At 32.1% G+C, this 21,708-nt stretch overlaps 1 protein-coding gene across 3 annotated transcripts; it reads left to right on the top strand.

Annotated features, from left to right (window-relative positions):
* The first annotated feature begins 2,450 nt into the window (after window positions 1–2,450).
* LOC145749503 (pleckstrin homology domain-containing family H member 1-like) lies at window positions 2,451–18,309 on the top strand. Of its 3 annotated transcripts, none has more exons than XM_082565285.1 (25): window positions 2,451–2,789; window positions 6,725–6,787; window positions 7,027–7,176; window positions 8,432–8,515; window positions 8,750–8,831; window positions 8,921–9,057; window positions 9,200–9,931; window positions 10,139–10,217; window positions 10,535–10,593; window positions 11,024–11,273; window positions 13,262–13,569; window positions 13,737–13,938; window positions 14,079–14,227; window positions 14,406–14,603; window positions 14,680–14,955; window positions 15,338–15,520; window positions 15,595–15,692; window positions 15,969–16,146; window positions 16,457–16,615; window positions 16,745–16,933; window positions 17,099–17,286; window positions 17,354–17,483; window positions 17,559–17,645; window positions 17,734–17,859; window positions 17,942–18,309. In XM_082565285.1, the coding sequence occupies exons 1-25, from the start codon at window positions 2,673–2,675 to the stop codon at window positions 18,032–18,034; spliced, it is 4,317 nt and encodes a 1,438-aa protein (XP_082421411.1). In that variant the 5' UTR covers window positions 2,451–2,672; the 3' UTR covers window positions 18,035–18,309. The 3 variants fall into 3 exon arrangements, with proteins under 3 accessions (XP_082421411.1, XP_082421412.1, XP_082421410.1); XM_082565286.1 differs by having other exon boundaries at window positions 8,915–9,057; window positions 13,761–13,938; XM_082565284.1 differs by having other exon boundaries at window positions 8,915–9,057.
* The last annotated feature ends 3,399 nt before the right edge of the window (window positions 18,310–21,708 follow it).

The following is a 21,708-nucleotide window of genomic DNA, read 5'->3' as shown; positions in this document are numbered from 1 at the left end:
ATTCAATGCGCTGAAAAAAGTTCGACTGTATATATACGACTTACGCCTGCCATCTAGCGGTTGGGTTATTTTAGGTTGTTTAGCCTAAATTTATCACTGGTTTAGAAAAATAACTTAATTTGCCTTTTAACATAATGGTTTTAAATTGCAAACTGGTTATACGTTATGAAGACATAGAGAACCACATATAATTTGGATGCAAAGTCCGACTCAATTTTCGACTTAAATAATAACTTATATTAAACAATAATTGATTATAAAGTTTGGTCACGTGCTAACCTCTTGGCGTCGGAAACCGAATAAATGAAGGTGGAATTTCACTTGCACCTCTTGTCAACCTTGCCATCTCCATGACGTCACTCTGACTGGCAAGTACGAGTCGGCGAGATAAATAAGTCTCCTCGTCTATATTAAAAAAAAAAAAATTTTACAAAAAATATAAAAAAAAGTTTTTGGTCGCGGGAAAGTTTAAAAAATTTCACCAATTTTTGAACGTCAAAAAAATGTATTAATTATTAAAAGATGTAAAATTTTTAAATTTACTTTATTACTTGCATGAAAAATCAAATCATCACTTGTTTTAATATGATTCAATACAATCTTAAATAAAGCAAGTCCTATTTTCAAACAGTGTTTTCAAACTTTTGTAAACAAACAATTGCTTATTCATCGATTGTTAATCATCAGTTTATTTCATAAACATAAATATTGGCAGTAAACAATTCAAAGTGGGACAACATTGCATTGCAATACACTAAAGCAATGTATTAATGTTTCGGTTGCAAGTTTTTTACACATTTTTTTAACTTCGACAAAATGTTGGCTGTACTCAAATAACAAAAATTGTTTTTAATAAATTTTTAGAATATTTTTTCTGCTTTTACTCGTTGCTTTTGTATTTGTTTTTGCAATGTAAACAACATTTTATCAGTTTACTTTTTTATAATATTAAAACTTTGTAAAATATTTTTAATTAAATTATTTTTAATTTACCTGTTCCACCATATAACGGATAAAACGACATCTTTATTTTAATCGAGCTATCACTGACAATGGTTCCAATGAATCAGGGAATTTCTTAATAACGTCGTTAGCATAAATTATGACTTCATAAATATTCAAATCAATTCGCAGACGATTCCGCTGAATGTTTAATTTATTTCCTGCGTGAGTAAAAATCTAAATTGAAATCACTCCACTGATTTTAGACAACACCTCTATTGCTCTGTACACAGTCTCCTATTCTCCGATACCAACTGTGAATCGTCGCAACAATGATGATACATATAAGCCACAGGAAGCAACGCAGCATATACACAAAGCATACTACATCGCTCTATAGCTCAATTATCCTTAATCGGTTTGTATTAATACCTTTGTTCTAGGATTTATCGTATACATTTGTTTGTATGTTTGTTTAATAAGAGGTGTGAAAATCCAGAGTTTTTATTGGGTTAAAGATTAAGACACGGAAATTATGGATTATTGTGGAAAAAGTTATTTTACGGAAATAATTAATTTGTTAATTAACAAAACAAACTAAGTTTAAACAAATGGGAAAATCAGTTTATAATTGTATTATTCTTATACTCATAAAAACACACCTAACAAAAATAAAATAAATATACACAAAAAAAAATAAATTCAATATATTAAACGTTTAACAAGTTAACATAAAATATAAAAGATTATTTTAATCGACAAATTAATTCAAAACTGGATTTCCGTTTAGTCTTTGACACTGCAACAAAAAGAACAAAGTACTTTAAACTGATTGTCACGTTTTATATTTTATTGTTTATAGATATTCGAAATTTTGTTTTAAATATTAGTGTTTTGTTATAAAACTGTAACTCTTTTTTTTAAGTTAATTTTAAAGCATTGTATTTAATGCAAAATATTTATATAACAATAGCACAACAATATATTAAGTTATATTGTTTTATAAATTTTGCATAAAAAAACTTTTATTTTTTACTTTTTAAAACTTTGGCTCCGTTAGGTGGCGCTCCCGGGGCGTCGATACTGGCGACTCTACCCTACTTCTCTCTGTTTAAGATTACGTCATTTTTTACGCTTAGTTGGACATTTGAGTCTTGGTTTAAAGAACGCGTTAGTAATTTGCCGGCCACCAGAGCAATGCAGTCACTTCGTAGTTGGTTGGGAGTGCTAAAACAGCTGTTTTAAAATACTCGAAAAAAACAATTCGGTTTTGCTTTACACTTCGGGCTAAAGTCGCTGGTATCTGCTTTCTGCTGAAATCGCGGATTTGGGCCGTGTTAAATTTTTTTTTTTGAATGGTTTACAGGCGAGAACAAGCCTGTCTACGGTCTGCTGGTATGTATGTGACTAGACATAGGGCTACAGTATCGCTGAAGTAGCAAGTCAGTAGTTGTACAGATTCGTATTTACGAAACTCTTGCGGAATTACTTGCGGCGAGGTTATAAATTAGAGGGTGCTTTGCCAATTTGTTCAAAGCGTTGCAGTTCTATTCAGTTTAGTATAATGTGTCAGTTTAGTATAATCTTTGCGTCGCTTATTCGCAGGTAAAAAGCAATTAAAGTAACTGATTTAACAGAATGCATTAGGGGAATGAAAGAAGCCATTTACTAAAAGGAAAATTGTACAACACGGCGGTTGGAAAGTGTGAATTTGTTATTTTGTATAAAACATGGATTGCAGCAAGGAGAGTGCATTAGAATGGAAAAAGATGTACTTACACATGGAAGCAAAACTAAAGCAATTTCGAATACAAGCCACCTCAATACGGGCCAAGCTTTCGCAAAAGGTAATATAGGAATAAATATATAAATATCAAAAAAATTAAATATAGGGTCTAAATGTAACATAACTCGTTTTGCCAGGCTAATAATATTTAGTGTAAAAACAAAAATATTTTTATGCCATTTAACAGCAGTTTGTCTTGGTGTAGTGACTCATTGTTTTTGCGATTTTTATTATCTTATTTTTAATCGCCATCGGTTAAAATCTTTATTTATAAACCAAACATCGTTACGTAAGATGCCATCTTGATTCCGAAAAAAAAATAAAATAGTTGTTGTTTTAGCCTATTTAAACATCGCAAAATTGTCGCTGCTCTTGGCCGAGTCGTTTTGCATAAGCGCCCTGCTTTCAAACCAATGTCGTAATGGCTTTGTGTTTCATATACCGTACGTTTCCCGTTGGCGTATCTGTAAAGATAGGTATCGCACGGAAACCAAGCTTAATTTCATATAGATGTCAAATCACTATAATTCGACTTCACCCCTCGCTGAGCCACAAAACTAACACAGAGCATCGATTTACTAGAATCGATTTCTGCTACTAGAATCGAGGCTTTAATTTTGCTGTGTTTTTGCCACGCGCCTCTACTACTGCAATGCGTTTTATCTTTTGTAAGGCTAAGGGGGCGCTGAATTAAATTTATTTGGCCTTTCTGTGGCTGATTGTCTCGCTGCCAATGCGCGGTTTCCTGTTACATAAAACATCGGATTTGCTTTTGTTTGTTATCTATCCCAACAACTTGTATACAACTACTTAATTCATGTTGTATTTGGCTTAGCCTTAGCGCGCGCCGTTGTTTAGACGACTTTGTTGTCAATTAGGTTTTGTAAGGCGCATTTAACGACCGCCAGATAAAATCTATATCGTTTTACTATTGGCGAAGCGGTCCTATTATCGTTTTCACTTGTGGTATTTATGTTATTTTGTAGAAATGAAAACAGGGTTTGGTTTTGCTTTAGCAGTAAATAGTGTGTGACAACGGACTAAAATGTTGTCATTTTTAATGTTTTGGCACGGACTGGCGCCTACACAATGTTAACATCGGTAGGATATTACGCTTATTTTCTTTAGAGGCCGGCCAAATGTAATGCTATTATAGGTTATAGTTGCCCTTCAACAAACAGCATATAGGTTGTATAAGGATTAGGGCTGACCCATCTGTCAATATATTACTGAGGGATGGGATTACAGTTTACGACGGGCAATCGTTAGGTTAATTCGCAGCTTACCAAACTTTCATTCAGCAGCCTCTGACCGAAAATGTTTCGCTGACTGCTGTTTTTTATTGCGGCCTTTAAAACCATCGATCACCGTGCTAACTACGTTTGCCTTACGACTTTGAAGAGTCCTATACGGTTTTACCACTTGTTTTGCACTTGTTTACCTTTGGGATTCTGGTAGGCATTGCAGTTGTTGTGCGCATGCTTTTTGGTATCATATTTTCATAAACACAGGCGACTATAGGTCCCATTTGACCTACCGCCGTTTGTTATAATGTATTATGGTGGGTTATCTGGCCTTTCAAGCGTAAACGTAAAGGTTATATTACGACATTGCATTTTAAGCTGTGTACGTGGCCTGTCGCCACCCGTATTTTAGGAAATAAGAGTATATTATTTACCTTGGTGTAAATTTAGAATAAAGTGTGGGGATTAAGGCAAAATATATATATTTTTAGTAGTTACTTTATTTTCCGGGAATAACAACACTTCATGGAAATAAAAACCATGCAAGTTCTAAGTTTAAATGTAAAGTTAAATGCACTCCTTATTTTGAAAAAAAAACTTGCAACAAAAGGACTAAATATAAGGAAAAGTTATAGGTTTTACGCAATGCCTGACGTCGTTTCACCAAAACAGGCTCGTTATCGATATCCTGACTGTTTAAGAAGTTTCTATGGCCCTTGATTCGCCTTAAAGAAATGAAAATTTACGAGAGTTCGGGTAAAGTGTGCATGTGACTAGTTGGCCAACTTGTGTAAATAAAACCCCTTATTTGCACTCTAGTCCATTGATCTTAGTACCAACATCTCCTTGTGTTAAGTTGGCCGTGGCTAATCTTGTTACCCAAAAGCGACTAACCTTTTGCGGGTTAAATAAAAGTTAAATTTTAGCCTATACAATGACATAGTTAGTATGCAAAAATTTGTCTTATTTAAAAAAATTAACACTTTATGCTAAAAGTTTTCAATTAAAGTGTAGATCAACATAATAATTATCTTAAAAATACAATGAGCACTTCAGATCCCTTGTATCTATTTGCTCAACGACAATTATTTTATTCTTTGAAGAAGCGGGCACTTGGAAAAGCACGGACTATCTCTCGCTAATTATCCAGCAGCCATCTTGTCTCGCGCTGTTTGGTATGTATGGGTGGTCTCAATCAATAACTCGATTTTCGGATGATTATGTTTATGTGAAAACGTCCTCAAAAACAGGATTATGCCGTTGTTGTTGCGATTAAATTGATTTTTTTAACTAAGTACCAGCTTTGTATATTTAAATCAGTCCAATTTGCTTCATTGGACATGCTGTTTAATGTTAGGCTTAAACCATTATAATATATGCACCAATGAAAATATATGGATTCAAAGAATGTGTTTTAAACCGTTTTTTTAGGTATTTCTAAAGGCTTCAGTCAATTAATCTAATTCTCAACAGCTTTTGACACCCTTGCGTTACGCCACTCTGACAATAGAAAATTGTGTCAAATTGACATGGGAACTTATACCGTTTCCCTTTAACCCGCGTCTCACGTTTATTTTTTAACAATCGTTAGTACACACTTAGTGTGCAGCCGCCAAGGCTTAAACTTCGGACCTTATAAATTGTTGTTTAACCAGTGAACACAGATAAACAGTCGGCTTTATTAACGTATTGCCTAGTCTTAAATAAACATTTTGTTTTATTAAATAAGATTTAGACAAAGAAAAAGGTGTTATTTTGCATAAATTAATATTAAATATTTGACCGCTCTCATTTAGATAAAAAGACAAGCGTGCATAATATTATGAAGACATGCATTATTAATAGCCGTGTGATTCATTTATTATCAAAAACAACTTTTCCGAATTCTCTTCACATTTTTGTGATTCCTTATTAAACATTGTTTATATATGCAACGTACTCAATAATTTATCGACGGTCGCAAACGGTTGAACCAGTTTCTTATCTTTATTTGTATGTCATATCTTATGCTCTTTCATTACGTATTGGCCTGTACTTGATGCACTTCAGCACAGAACCAAAGGATTGCATCATCACGATGTCACTGCGTTACGACACCGTTCCTTATCACGACGTCTTATCGAAAACATCAGACCTCCAATGTAAACATATTGATTGCCCACTTAATATAATGTGACAGTTTATTATGGGTATTTGTATAAGAAACTTTGCACTTTGGCTTTAATAACAATACCAGATAACCTAACTCACAGAAAATGATGTACTTAATTTTTAACCTATTTAATAAACTGACGCATTAGCATTTTTTAATCTTTAGTTATGAAAATAAACTGTTCGACTTTATTGCGTATATATACGTCTTACAATCCGATTTAGTAAACATGATTACAGATTGAACTGTTGTTGACTCTGCATTAAAGGAAATAATCAAAACAAATAAATTACCAAACTTGCAGGATTTAGACTTCAGCCATTTTAATACTATTTTTCATCAGATTTTTAATACAGACAGAAAACGCATTGTTGTCTTTATGGCAATAAAGAAAATTAAATATAAGATTTCTATATTAAGCGCTACAGGGATTCTTAATACAATTATATTAATTTATTTGTGGATACCACAGTTAAAAATTTGTGATAATAAATTTTAAAATAAAGACCAAATTAACTTTAATTGATATTGGAAATTAAATATTTAATTCCTATTTTACTCTTATGGGACTTTGACTTTAAACTAATTGTATTTTTGTAGATGGAGGAATTATCCATTAAATATGATCACGCAGAAGAACGAGCAACCGATGCTGAGTACCAGGTACAACTTATTCCCTATACACATATGTTGTTGTTTAAAAACAATTAAAACATAACTTAATTTAACTATCCCTAGTGAATATGTACATCCAAACATTTCGCCATGGGAAAGCTATTTTTAATTGTTGCTGTATTGTATTTTAAGTAAGGTTTTCTTTTCCGTTAATGGCTTCAATTAACCGAAATTACGTTGTTCGTTGTGTTTTTATGTGAACTGTGGCTTGATTTTACGAATTTCAGCTTAACTTGTTGCGTGAGAACATCGCAGGAGTCCCGGGCGCCGCTTCCCAAGGGGAGAAATACCAGACCGACAAAATTGCCCATTTGGAGCAAAAGTGTTTGGACCAACAAGAAAAAATGATAGCACTTAAAAAGGAATTAGAGTACGAGGTAAACAAAAAAAACATAAAAAATGCCAGAAAAATTTCTAATAAATCTGTTATAAAATAATACCTAATATAGTATTTATTTTGATATTGATAAGATGTGAAGTAGTAGTCAATTTTTACGAAAAATGTTGAAATTTTTGCCCAAATAATTGCGCCATATGACGTCATCTATATTTTCTACACAACATTACTTCATTGATATTACATACCATTGTTTAAAATGGCGAAATACAAGCTGGACTATATATTTATATATCATTGGTTTTAGAGAAATCAATTTTATAACAAAAGGATTAAATACGGGGCCGAGGGCGAACAAAAAAAGGCTTAAATTATACAAAACATTCTAAACTTAAGAAATGAAAGTTTTTACCATTTCAAGGGCGGGAATTTCCAAATTAGAAAGTTGATGACATGTTTATATGAATTTGATCGTTTTTGTATAATAAACTTACATAATATAGCTGTTAATTAATTACTGAATAAATAAGAATGGTTTTATATTTTACTATTGCAAAAGTACCTTTAATTAAAGCAAAAAACAACCATTTTTGTTGTAACCTAATTCAACTTGTACGTAGTAGTTCTTATTCATTGTTGTATCAACTTTTTTTTAACTTTTATATCTGCAAATCTTTGCGACTAGTTTTTTTGCAACGACATATTTTAAGATGAACATTCCTCAAGCGAATCGGCTTTAAGTCGTAGTTCCGGAGTTAGCCATGTCGGGTAAACACTGCGCTGTTTACATGCTTGTAATGCGAATTCCGATTGGTCCCTGCGTTAACCTATAACAACCAATAAAAATTACGCGTCATTTTATTACTCCCATTTTCGGATTATCTATACAACCGAATTAAATTTTAGGATTCGCTTGATGCAAAATCATATCGGCTTTCACTTGAGCAAATACAATTAATTTAAACGGGTTTTAGTGGTGCAGTAATAAGTAGTTTATTATTGGGCTTGCGCGGTGCTTATTTCAAAACAAACACATTTTAAAAGTTGGCATTTAACTTTTAACGTGTGTCTGCTAATCTAGTCCTGGTCTGTTTGACTGTAAACGATTGACTTAAGAATTTGTCCTGTTTTGTTAAGTGTTAATGCGACTAATTAATTTGAACTAGGCGCTAATTAAAAATTATGTTTACATAAATCGTTTTTTTGCAACACGTTATTTTAGAAAGTATAATTTTTAGAACACATCTTTTTTAAAATTTTTATATTTAAAATAACTTTTTTTTAATTTTTTGCAGAAATATCTTAGACGGCTTGAAAAAGAATCCGTACAGGAAAAGGCGACTAGAATCAAAAACTGGGTTACGAAAACTTTAAACACGGTAAGTACATATATGCAGAAAATATACAGGGAGCTGGTAAATATTTATTTTAATTAAGTAATTGCTGAAAGTTGTTTACCCAACTATATTATCTTTGTAAACAGCAATTGTTATCCCATGTGAACAAAATAGATCTTCTTTTTTATTATTTAAACACAATTGTGCCAAAAAATTGAATTTGATTCTATTCTATACAAATGGGCAATTGATTAACGTTATTTTTTTCTGTTTTAGAGTGAAATAGAAAAAGAAGAATTACGTCAGTCGAATTTGACTTTGAGCGCTGGTATTCAAGCAATGCAACTTAAATTGACAGGTAATTTTTATACACTACTTTTATTTTAGCTTTTTGGATTACACTTTAAATTAAAACGAAAAAACTATGATTTTATTTGATAGAATTAGTTGACAACCCTTCAGTTCCAATGACGTCATCTGACAAACCAATCGGATCGCACAATATGGATGACGTAGAAGATCACGTGGGCAGCAACAACACAACATCAGAATCGTCCTCTTGGAAGAAAAACCCAATATTTGGGGTAAGTTAAAATATTAATGTAGCAAGTTAGTAATGGATTTTACCGTTAAGGTTAAGTGTCGGATTGAAAGTTTTACTACAATACTTATTTCAGAGCGCGTATACCATGTTTTCACAAATTACGTCAGTTTTTTGCTTTTTAGGAAGAGGAAAATGTTTTACCATATTCACCGGATTCTATTCACATTGAATCTGGTCATCGAGCAACCAAACCCTACCAACTCCCTATTGACAATTTTGATATAATTCGCACACCACCGCCCTCTAGTGAGAGTCCTAGCAACGAAGAAGATCAAATCTTTCCGATGGAAGACGATCCCGTAACTAAAAATGTTCTGAATCCTCGCTTAGCAATTGCGAAAAGTTCCGGAGAACGACATTTGCTCTTGGAAGGATTAACTTCTTCAGAAAGGAAATCAAATAAAAAGAAGTCTTCGACTCTTCCTATGGCAAAATCGCCTTCCTCCGTTGCTAAGCAACCTTCTGCTCGTACTCCTCCTCCCACTTCGTCACATCACAACATCATGGGAACATTTGGCAGCATTCGAAGAAAGATCAAAGGTCTTAAAGAGCATCATCAAAGAAGAAAGAGCCACGAAGAGACTTCTCCACCTACCGGACATAAAAAGGAAAGATCAAAGAGCCCGTCCCCTCTTTTATCCTCCTCCTCTTCCCGACTTCCATCTTCCCCCATCTTGGTTACTGGATTAAGATCAGACTCGCCAGCATCCAAAACCGCACTTTCGATTATTCACCAGGAAGAAGAAGACATGTCCGTTGATCCTGTGGCTCCTACTTTTTCCGCGTCACTTCCTGCAAGCACGTGGAAAACGATAAAACCACCAACACCTCCCATGCACGGGCTTCCATTATTTGTAAGTTAAAAAAAAGAATCTAATATATTTTTTTTAAATGTAAAATATTCTAATCCAGAATGATATAAAATCGTATCTGTATAAGGTAAGGTTTAAATTGTTATACAAATTTAAATCGTACCATAAACCAAGTACAGTCTAGACTCTAGACTGTGTACATACACTTATGGTTTAGTATAACATGGTTTAATTTTGTACAAATTTCAGGAATCGAGGATTTACGAAATGACGAAAAATGGGTTTCGTTTTCCATCCAATACATTGAGTAAAGGAAGCATACATAAATGTAAGTTAAAAATACCAAAGAAAATGCAAAAAATATAAATTACTTTAAAAACTTTACAAATCTTCGAATTTAAATGTTGGACTTAATGCTATGTCTAGTAGAAAATCCAAATTTTGCATAATATTTTTAACTATTTTTTCCTTCTTTTAAATTTTTCTGTGTATTGTGTTTATTTTTGTGTATTAGTCGGCAGAATACATAAATTTGGCACTTGTAAGCTAATGTTATCGGTGGCTTAATATTATTGATTGCCGACCGGATAAGAATAATGTTTGCTAAACTAAAGAAACAAAATCCTAATCGCTTTGAAATTGCAGACTCGACTCTAGCAAATTTCGACTATGAGCCCGGAGAGTACGCTGAAGTGGTATACAAGGTGCGTTATTTGTTGTCTTTTGTATTGATAATTCTGTCTTTGGATTTTAATATTACATCGAATCGGTCGTGTTTTTATTCGATACAAGTGAAATTGGAAGCCGCACTAGTCAGTTCTCACGCCTTGTTGAGCTTTGGTGACGCGCACAATGCCCTATTGTGACGTCACACGGCCATAGGTTTGTGTGTGTACGGTGTTGATAGGCCGGAAAAGTAATTCTGTTTGGGTCTTACTGGTTATTACATTTGTTATGTTGTGTGGGGTGTCGTCACGCACTCACAACATTTTTAGGCGAAACAAATGAAGTTGTTGCTGCCAAGGCCAAAGAGAAAATGACCTTTCCCGCCTCACGTGACTCGTATCGGTTCCGCTTATGATTTCGCACGTCACGTGATACCGAAAATATTTAAAACAAATTTTGTTTCTATAGCAACATCCTCTCGACGTCCCCGTTTACACTAAGATCAAGGGAAGAGCCGCACAGCTCCGAGCAACTCCCTTTACGGATGCCTCTGATTCTTCCGATGATGATCATCGGACCCCACTTTTACAACATCATTCACGGCAGAGTCAGCCGCGGCCGTCCAAGAGTCTCACGATGGGTGACTCAGCACATCAGTGGGTGGGCATGCATCAAAGGAAAAACGGAAGTCCTGGTTTGGTGCGAGCAACAAAAAGAGGTAAATTTTTTGTTTTACTTTCAAATTAATAAAAAAATAGTTTTTGTTCCGAGATAAACGCATTTTTATTGTCATTTCCCTCGAAGAGGGTAACTTTTGTTACCCCCTTTATATGTTTTTCGCTTTTTTATGATATTTATGTTGTTATATTTTGATGTTCAAAATGTTGGCCTTATTTTTGGAGAAAATTTTATACGACATATTCCCATGTTTTTAATGTGAGAAAACTATTGTTCGGTCTTTTTTGTGGTCATGTCGTTATTTTATAAAAAAAGATGACTTCATTATTATTACCACCGATCGCAGACATTTTTGTTTGACTTTTGTCACGCCCGGTTGCTTGCTAGTTCCAGCTGTAACTGTGGCAGAAACAGAGCACGATATTACAGGAAGTTGGCTCGTCACAGCTAATTTCATCTAAGACTATATAACTTGTTACTCTATATTTGCTGACCATCAGTTTTTTATTGATTATATTTTTTGTTGCGATGAATTTAGGCGATAGAAAATGTCAAAATATGTCCTAACTAGCAAGCTTATATTTGTGTTATTTAAAAATGCAAAATTTGTTGTTGGATTAGGTTTTGCCTTTTTCCAGTACAAATTTTAATGTTTAAAAATATGCCTAAGCCCTCACTACTTTGTTGTGGCCCCGCGGTTAAGTTTATCTAATTTTCATCTCCGACTATGGTGTAATTATAGACAAAACCCCGACCGAATTGCACGTTAACTTTGGTCAGGTGACACTTAAAAACCAGATCTGTTCAAAATTCGGTGCCGCTAATGGCTTTTTCTATTGTGATTTGCCGTATATACACAAACAATTTCCTTATAGTCACTTCTTAAAACAAAAGATAATGCCCTTAGCAACATAACGACTAGTTAGTCTAATATTAAAGCATGTTTTTTCTACATTTTTTTCTACATACATAAATTAATACAGATCTATAGATAAGATGTAAATCTAAGTGTAATTAATGGTATACTCTTTTATGTAGCTAAGCGTATAAACAAAACATAATTTACCGTTTCAAGATGTTATATCACTTTCATTATCAAAGAATTCTCCTTTCAGTTAGTTAATTTTAGTATGACCTAATGCCTGTATTCTTTAGGTAATCTTAATAAGCTTAATAAATGTTATTTTCTTAATAAACTTGAAACAATACCAGCTTTTTTTGTAAAATATAGAGACTTTTTGCAAATAGTTCGGATTCAAGCGTTCAATTTTGTGCTGTTTACGATACCGTTTCGTTACCAATCAATCGTTGTCAGTTGACTTTTTGTCGTCAGCCAACATAATGTTACGGTCAAATTGAATGTAGGCGATTTTAACTAATCAGCCGTGACAAAATACCCACGTGACAAATACCTGGACAATTGAAAACAAAAGAAAAAATTAAAAACGTAAATATTTAAACCTTATATGGTTGTCCACAATGTTGTATTTATTGCCTCCTGTTCTAAACAGTTTAATTACTCAGATTTAATATAGCTCGTATCGAATTAGTTTTGTAAACTTTTTTGTTAATATGAAATCGTAGACCACCAACATGAAGTTACGTAATGGAAAAGGTTTTTGGTTCGTAGTAAGCACGCAAAATTTTTTAAAATTAAAAACTCCCCTTTTTTAAAACATACTGACATTTTTATTTTAGTACTTTCTTTTGAATGTAAATCTAAATGTAATTAAAAGTTATTCAGACGTGTTAACTGCCTTAACTAACGGATTTATTTAACTGTCCGGACAGCATAAATGGTATTGTAAATAAATGATTTTTTAAGTTTTTAATAATTACCCTTTAATTGGACCGCTTTCAGTAATACAGTTGTTTTTTTGGGGGGGGGGGGGTTTCACGATTTCGTTTAATTTCAGTTTTAAACTCAAAAAGCGATCGTACTGGATTTGCCTCTCTACCACCATCATGTAGTTGTAATCATATTATTTATTTTTATTATTTTAAACCTGTGTTTTTTTCTTAAAACAGCCAATTCTCAGCAATCAATGGCGAGTTCGGAAGGTGACTACGCTATTCCACCTGACGCACAAATCGGTTACAACTCTTCCTCGGCTACCACGGACAGCTCAGAACCCGAACACAAATTATTTAAAACTTCGCAACAAGTTCCCGACTCAATAGCGCAACCTCGTGTCGCAACACCGAGTTCGGAAACTAGGGTAGTGGATAGTTTTAATAAATGCGGGTATTTATTGAAGTTGGGAGGTAGGGTGAGAACATGGAAAAAGAGATGGTTCGTTTTGAAAGACGGGATTCTGTTTTATTATAAATCCTCGGTAAGTTTTTAAATTAAAGTATAGTAATATTTTAAATAGATAAACATTGTTAGGATTTTGCTAACTGGTTACAGCAACGTTACCTATGCCATTTCATGCATTTTCGTTGATTTTTTTTGTATAAATGTTATTTTTATATACCTTAATATTTTTGGTTAATTTTGTAGTATTTTTTTTCTTATTTTATGCAGAACGACGATATAAGCAAACCTCAAGGTCAAATTATTTTGTGCGATGACGTCATGAGCAGTGACGTAGGCAAGGTGAAACAAGAGGATCAGGCCGGATGCAATTTCCAAATCACAAGTGGAAAAAGAACTTATTACTTAAGCGCCGACACCTCCAACTTTGCCAAAGAATGGGTTCAAGGTAAATACTTCTTTTTATTTTAAAGTTTGTTAAAAATGTTCTCATTTAGTTTCTATTTAAAAACCAAAATATTAATTTTTAAAACTTGTAAAATTGTTTTCTAAAATTCCAAATTCATTTTCTTTTTAATTTATTTTAAGTTTTGCAAAATGTGCTCGATGGAAACTCGTCATTCAGCAAATTGACCACTGGGTGGCTCATTCGCACAGTGGGAGGAAGCAGTAGTCACGTGTGGGCAACCATTCGTGACGGGGTGGTCGAATGTTTCGAAGACGAAAAAGCAGACGAAGTAAATAATTTAAAATTGTTGGAAAAAAATGTATTTTCGTTAAATTTACTTTTCTTGCTAGAAGATTTTAGTCCGAAAGGTTTTAAGTTCAAGTCTCGACGCAATCATAATATTTTTTTTGCGAAAAGCGGTAAATATTAACCTTTTCATAATCTTATTGATTGTTTCTGTTTTTCAGTTGCCGGTTGATCGGATAAGTCTTGAAAACAAAAAAATCGAAGAAACTCAACTTAACCTTCACACTCCCCCAACAACCAATCACAGTCGACCGAACTCTCCCACGTCCACGTACGATCACGTGATCGTCATTCGGCCAATGAGCGGCGAGAACGGATCACGTGACGTGTTTCTGTCTTATAAGACTGAAGAAGAAAAGGTAAAATTCGAACATTTAATAATATTTTTAAAAATTAAAATTTAACATTTCAAAAATAACTGATGCCTTTTTAAAGTTGTCATGGTTACGGGGTCTGACGTCGGCATCTCGGTCGTCAGCATCTTCGTCATCCAACTCAAACAAAGCAATCACTGTGACGTCAGAATTCGATCGGTTGGTGACGAAGTTACTTCAAGTCGACCCGAAATCCGGTCATTACGGGGTAGAATCACCAAGCGCTTCCTTGTGGAAAAACCCGGTTTTGTCTTATTCCAAACAGGGTCTCAGTCGGCCTCTGCTTATTCCTAACGCAATGCTTGCTATGCACACCGAAGCCATGAAAATAGCCAAGGTTGGTATTTTGTGAAATTACAGTGTCATTATATTTATATTGTCATGTGATATGTTTTGTGACCATTTTAAAATTCTGATCCTTCTAATCACTGTATTTTATATGTTAAGAACCAATTTAAATATTTGAATCACTTGTACTTTAGGGTCTTATTAAAACTCTCGTACTTTGTGGTTCTAGCCAATTCTCTCTCGTACTTTACGGACATACGTAAATTTTTACCATACTTAGCAGACCTAAGAAATTCTCTCTTTCGTATTTTACGGTCCTAGCTAATTCTCTCTCGTAATTCGTGCTTCTAAGATTTTCCAAAAACCGTTAAGTACAAGTGATCCAAATATTTTTCGTTTATTGAATTTTTTTAATTTTTTTTTTATTTTAGTCAATACAACTTTTCGTTAACGTTTCACTCGATGCTGCATCAGCTGATTATCACGTGACCTTGGCTCAACGCGTTGCGCAGTCATGCTTGACGCACGAGCCATTACGTGACGAGGTTTACGCTCAGTTGATTAAATTAACTAATCGGAGAGATTCGGATATGAAAGAAAATTCGTTTTTACAAGTAAGTGGTTGTTTTAAAAATTCCAAAATAAACAAATACAAATTCATTAAGGAAATTAAAAATATTTTTTTTAGTCTTGGAAATTCTTGTCTTTAATAATCCCAGTGTTTCTTCCTGACGAGAAAATTCTTTTAGTTTTGCAAAGTCACATGAAAAGACAAAGCAGTCTTAAGTAAGAATTATTTTTTATAAACAAAATTATATTAACTTTATTTTTTATTTGTAAAGTGGATCACCATTAAGTGATAGGTTTTGTGTTTTTATTTCGAAAGAGCGTGCAGTTAGGACGTGGTAAATCTATTCGTACACGCCGAGTTCAATGACGAATAATGTGTTGTTAGTGCGGCTTGAGCCCTGAATCTTTAATATGTAGACCGCTGCCATAACCCTATACCACACTACCGGACCAGTTTAATTTTTTAAACATTTATTTTTTGTTAAATTACAGAAATGTCAGTGGTCAATATATATCTTATTGCCAGCGAGCACTTCAGCGAACTAATAATGTTGGGTTAAGAAGATGTGTTCCATCACGTACTGAATCGTTGTCGATATTATTACAAAATCCATACCACCATTCCCTGCCGTTCAGTGTACCCGTTCATTTTACTGACGGCTCCTACGAGGTAAAAATAAAGGTTTTGTAAATTAAAAATGTTGTATCCTGGGTCATTTTCTCTTGTACTTTACGCTCCTTGCTAATTTTCTCTCGTCATTGACTGCCTTGAGTTATTTTAAAAATCAAAAAGTACAAGTGACCGAGCTATTTCAAATTTTTAAAAGTAGTAAATAACTATTGATAGTTTTTTTTTAAAATAGGTTAAATTTAAATGCCTAAAATTATCAATTATACAAAAAAGAATATATATCAAATTGATTTATTTTCTGTCAATAATCTAAACTTTCTAAATTAAAAAAAAAACTTTTTTATGACAGGTTGTTAGTTTTGATGCTTCAACAACTGTATCAGAATTCTCGTACAGAGTAAGCGTCCAGGGTGGTGTACGTCATCACTCCACGTCAGGATTTGCTCTTTTTGTTGACGATCCTGACGTCATCAGTGCTCAGGAGCATTACATTGAACCCAGCGTTAAAGTAATTACTTAACTGTTAAAAATTTTTTAATCATTTAAAAAAAAATTATTAATTTAATCTTTTATGCATTTTTTTGTTATTTTAGTTTTTAATCTTTTTTACCTCTGTTTATTATCTTTATTTTTTTAGATATGTGACGTTATTTCCTCTTGGGAGACCGTGTCTCGCAAAATCGCGGTAACCTCAAAGGTTTTGCTCACGCACGATGGCGCTAACGAGACGAGGGCAACGGCGAGGTTTTCGTACAGACGACGGCTTACGTTTAAAGCTTACCGAAAAATGGAAACTGAAAAAGAAAGACTGTTAATTACTTACCAGGTGTGTTTAAATTTGTTGAAATATACTGGTAGTTAATAAAAAATATCAGCTTCATGTAAAAAATAAGTAAATTTCATTGGTCTTAGCTACCAAAAATTAACCAAGAAAAATTAGTAACCAAAAATTAAATTATGAGTTGACTTTAACAAAACTTTTTTCCTTTAGTTGGGTGACGAGATGTCACGTGACCAGCTACCTCTGTCCCGCAATCTGGCTATCGAGCTGACGTCATTTGCCGCCCAGCTGTTTCACGGAGATCGCAATCGTTGTACGCAGTCGAGCGTTCTTGATCACGTCATCAAGAGATTTCTTCCAGCGCGCTACCGAGATTTTGGAAGCAAAAATCACGTCAAGTAGAGATTTTCAAATTAAAATTAAAAATAATTTTTTTCCGGAAACTCAATTTTAAATTTTTTGCAGACAAATTCGTGAGCGAATAAGTGAAAGGTGGACAAGTTTGCAGGGCATGTCACCAAGCGACTGTGCTCGAATATTTATAAATACCGCCCGCAAGTGGCCATTATGTGGCTCTACTTTGTTTCTAGCTAAGGTAAAAAAAGAAATATTTTAAATTATTTTTTAAAATAATCTTTTTTCTAAAACTTTTTTATAATACTTTGTTCAGGTTGACACCAGTGGAAAACACAAGGGCGACACCGTGTGGTTAGCTGTTTCTGAGGACTGTATTCATATATTAAATCATAAAACTATGGTAAATAATATCCCGTTTTTTAAATTATATTTCTCCATAATCCTTTCTAAACAATTCCAAAAAAACACATTTCTATTCATATTTATAGGAAGTGTGGGATAAATGTGAATATGCAGATATAGTCACATTTGGAGGTTGCAAAAATCTTCTCATGATTGTATCTGAAATGGCTGGGGTGTCAAGAAAATTGTTCTTTTTACTTCCCAAAGTTCAGGTAAGTGGTAAAATTTTTAACTAGTTTAACGCTATATAGAAAACTAATTTTTTTGATTTAATTATTTATTTAAAAAATATAGATTGTGGAGTTGTCTCAACTTATGGCAGATTACATGAACGCGTCATCAGCATTTAGCGCAAAAATTCGAACGCAAGTTGGTGTGTCGACGTGACGTCATACCTAAATAACCTTATTATTTCACTGTTTTTATCAAATTATTTTGTTAAGTAATTAAATATCCGTAAGGTGACGTTTTTAAAATTATATAAGTTATAGCATTTAATGTTGTTTTTATTGCATTTAAATACAAATAATAGCTTCATTACGGAAGTACATTATTTTAGTAATGCTGAATTATATAGTGCAGTCTACTACCTGGTTTTCTTTACTCTTTTGGCCACAATTTTTCGTTGTAGTATGCAGTAATCGTATTTGTGATTAAATAAAAAAAATACTTTTAATTTTGTAATTTTATATTGGGAATATTCTGTGCTATCGTGACAAGGAGAGCATGTCATATACTTTAAAAACGTGATGAAATAGCGATGGGAAGTTGATCACTTTGTTCCTTGATGTTGAACCTTATGTTTGTCTCTTACGTCATTGGCTTTTAGCAACTGCAAGTGCACTCTGCAATTTCAAACATAAAAGTTGTCGATTGATGTAAAATACTTTAAAAAGAAAAGGTAATGTCTGTAAAAAATAATTATTTTCACAATATATTGCGTGAATAAAATTAAGTTACATTGCAGATGAACAAGTGTATCGTTATAGCACTTGTTGTCACACTAATGTTGTCATATGCTACTGCAAGAAGCATTGTATTTGGTGATCATTACCATGACCTGCCACGCCGTGATTTAGGAGGTTAGTCCAAAAGCAAGGGTGGGCACCAAACCCCTGACGTTAAATTTTAAATAACGAAGTTAAATTTTGCTTCAAAATGAAACTTTTAGTTAACTTTAAAAATCATCGGACCTGTTCATTTTTGTTAAATTGTATTTCCGTTTATATAAGCTCGTTAATTTAATTTTTTACGGGTGAACAATGCTTAGATAAAAATATTCAATATCGCCAAATGGGGTTTTAACGTTGTAATTTTTAAAAAGGTTGATGCCTTGGCCATTATATCAGCCTTAAGCTTTTTTAACTTTTATTTGTTTGGTAAAAATATTTACTAAGATATAAACTATTGTTTTTGTTAAACAAGGGTTGTTTTCTTGTTTGTTTTAGGTAAATTTTAACGTTAACGGTTATAGAAAACTTTTGTTACATTTCGTTTAATTTAACTATCAAACGTTAACCAAGTAAATGTATTGTGTAACAACTTATATTTAACGAAGTTACTTATTAGGTTAACTGCGCCACCTATAACTAAAAATAAATTCGTTACACTTATTTATTAAACAAAAAAAAAAATTTCAATGAGCGATTTAATCTTTTCTTAGGAAAATTAATTTTAAACAAAGTTAAATTATCAATAATTTTAAACTAGCTATTAAAATACATTGTAACAACTGACCTTTTAGCTAAATAAAATTTATTTTGTTAAAACAAATTAAATTTGTTTGCCTAGATGTATTGAAAGCATGGGAAAGCGAAATTGCAAAAGAAAGATATGAAGATTTTTTGATGCAAATGATGATGCACGGAAAAAATTTAAAACAAAGTTTTGTGATTATAAAAATCGAATGTGTAATATTTTATTAAAAAGACAACATATTTTAATCAAGATGAAAGTGTGATTCAGGAATTTTAAAATTATTGAAAAACTAAATATTTTTTTAGTTGGGAATGCGGTACACCCATTAGTATTTTAATTTAAAAAAACACTTTTGGTTAATATTACATGGGGGAAGATTTTAACGCCATCCCACCGTGACAAAAAAAATATTACCTATGTCCTGGTTGAAAGTTTAACAACATAATAATAAGTAATAGGAAGTTAAGTATCTTAATATTGAACCTTATTACCAAGTTTAATGGCAAAAATTCCTTTTTGTAAAAAAACTCGAAATTTAAAACCTAAAGGTAAGTAATCTTTCGTTTTAATTTGTAAGGTATAAACAAACTAATTTAAAATATTTGTATAAAATAAATTTCAGATGAACAAATTAGTAATCGCGGATCTTGTTGTTGTTATAATGTTGTCTTTCGTTATATCGAGTAGCACATCAATACTACCCTTGCTTGTTCAAGGTTTTACACCAAGCTAAAACGGAAAGTTATGTTAAAACAATTAAAAGTATCTATATTGTAATATTGAACTATAAAAATATCTACGTAATAATATTGGACTATAAAAATATCCACGTAATAATATTAGACTATCAAAATATTCATGTAATAATATTGGACTATAAAAATATCTACGTAATAATATTGGACTATAAAAATATCCACGTAATAATATTAGACTATCAAAATATCCACGTAATAATATTGGACTATAAAAATATCCACGTAATAATATTAGACTATCAAAATATTCATGTAATAATATTGGACTATAAAAATATCTACGTAATAATATTGGACTATAAAAATATCTACGTAATAATATTGGACTATAAAAATATCCACGTAATAATATTGGACTATAAAAATATCCACGTAATAATATTAGACTATCAAAATATTCATGTAATAATATTGGACTATAAAAATAACGTTACAACGCTTTTTGTATTAAAACTACATTTTTTATTTTTTAATTAATGATTTAAACTTATTTGATTAGATGTGCTAGAAGCATGGAAAAAAGAAATGACAATGAAAAAATTTCAAGATTTTTTAATACAAACAATAAAGTAGAAAAAAAAAACTACAAACATATATCTAATGTTTTAATAAATAGAAACAACTTAAATCAGAAATAGAACCGTTATTTGAAAATTTTATATTGCGTTCGACAAGCAAAAAATAAACAACAAAAACTGAACATTTTTTTTTATAGAATAAACAACCTACAAAAGGATCCAAAAATTTGACATTTGTAGTTCTACAATGTAGTTGAATAATTATAAAAAATGTTAAGAAAACAAATAGTAATTTAAAAAAAAAATTACTTTTTAGTTTTTCGACTAAAGTTAAAATTTGTTTCCAAAGTATTTTTGTAATTTTGTTCTTTGTCTTTTCAATTATTTTTTTTACAAAAACTTTGCTTTGTCATTGTGATAATATAAACAAAACATATGCTTTGGTGAAAACGTGATTAAAAAAGTAATAGGAAATTGATCACTTTGTTCCTTGAAGTTAAACATATTGTATGTTTTAAGTAACAATCGACATAGGCATTCAATGCATATTGCAATTTAGAACTTGCAAGCACCCGATCGGCAACAATAACAAGCAAAGGTAAAGTAAATAAATCAACCTATTATATTAAAATTTCAATTAATGAATAAAAGTGTCATTTAAAATGCAGATGAACCGAGTTGTCATTATGGTACTTGCTGTCACCTTGTTGTTATCGTATACTACGGTACAAAGATTACAGAACAAAGATTCATCGAATGAATATTGGGATGATTGGTATAGAGTGAGGGTTAAAGGTAATTTTCTAAAAAATGTATATTTTTTGGAACCTTTATTTAAATTGCCAAAAAATAAATTAAATTGTAAATAATTAAGTCATTATATAAGGAATTCAACAATTCAACACATTTCCTTTTAATAGACTTCGAAAGTTTTATAATGATGCAGAAGATTTTTTGGCTAAGAAAACTGAAATAAATTAAAAATTATTATGATTTATATAACAAAAAAATGACATTATATTTTATTCAAGTTAAAGTTGTTATTCAGAAAAAAAAAACGAGTTTGTATTTATATAAATTGAACAGA

Source organism: Corella eumyota, chromosome 4 (genome assembly GCF_963082875.1).
Source record: "Corella eumyota chromosome 4, kaCorEumy4.1, whole genome shotgun sequence".
Taxonomy (NCBI): Eukaryota; Metazoa; Chordata; class Ascidiacea; order Phlebobranchia; family Corellidae; genus Corella; species Corella eumyota.
This window is presented reverse-complemented; position numbering and strand designations above follow the sequence as displayed.

What these genes read in the sequence shown, in the direction of transcription:
- LOC145749503 (XM_082565284.1), top strand. Translation starts at nt 2,673, where the DNA reads ATGGATTGCAGCAAGGAGAGTGCATTAGAATGGAAAAAGATGTACTTA. An exon ending in AAGACGAAAAAGCAGACGAA is followed by an intron (nt 14,228 to 14,405) that starts GTAAATAATTTA and finishes TCTGTTTTTCAG; the next exon opens with TTGCCGGTTGATCGGATAAG. An exon ending in TTACTGACGGCTCCTACGAG is followed by an intron (nt 16,147 to 16,456) that starts GTAAAAATAAAG and finishes TTTTTATGACAG; the next exon opens with GTTGTTAGTTTTGATGCTTC.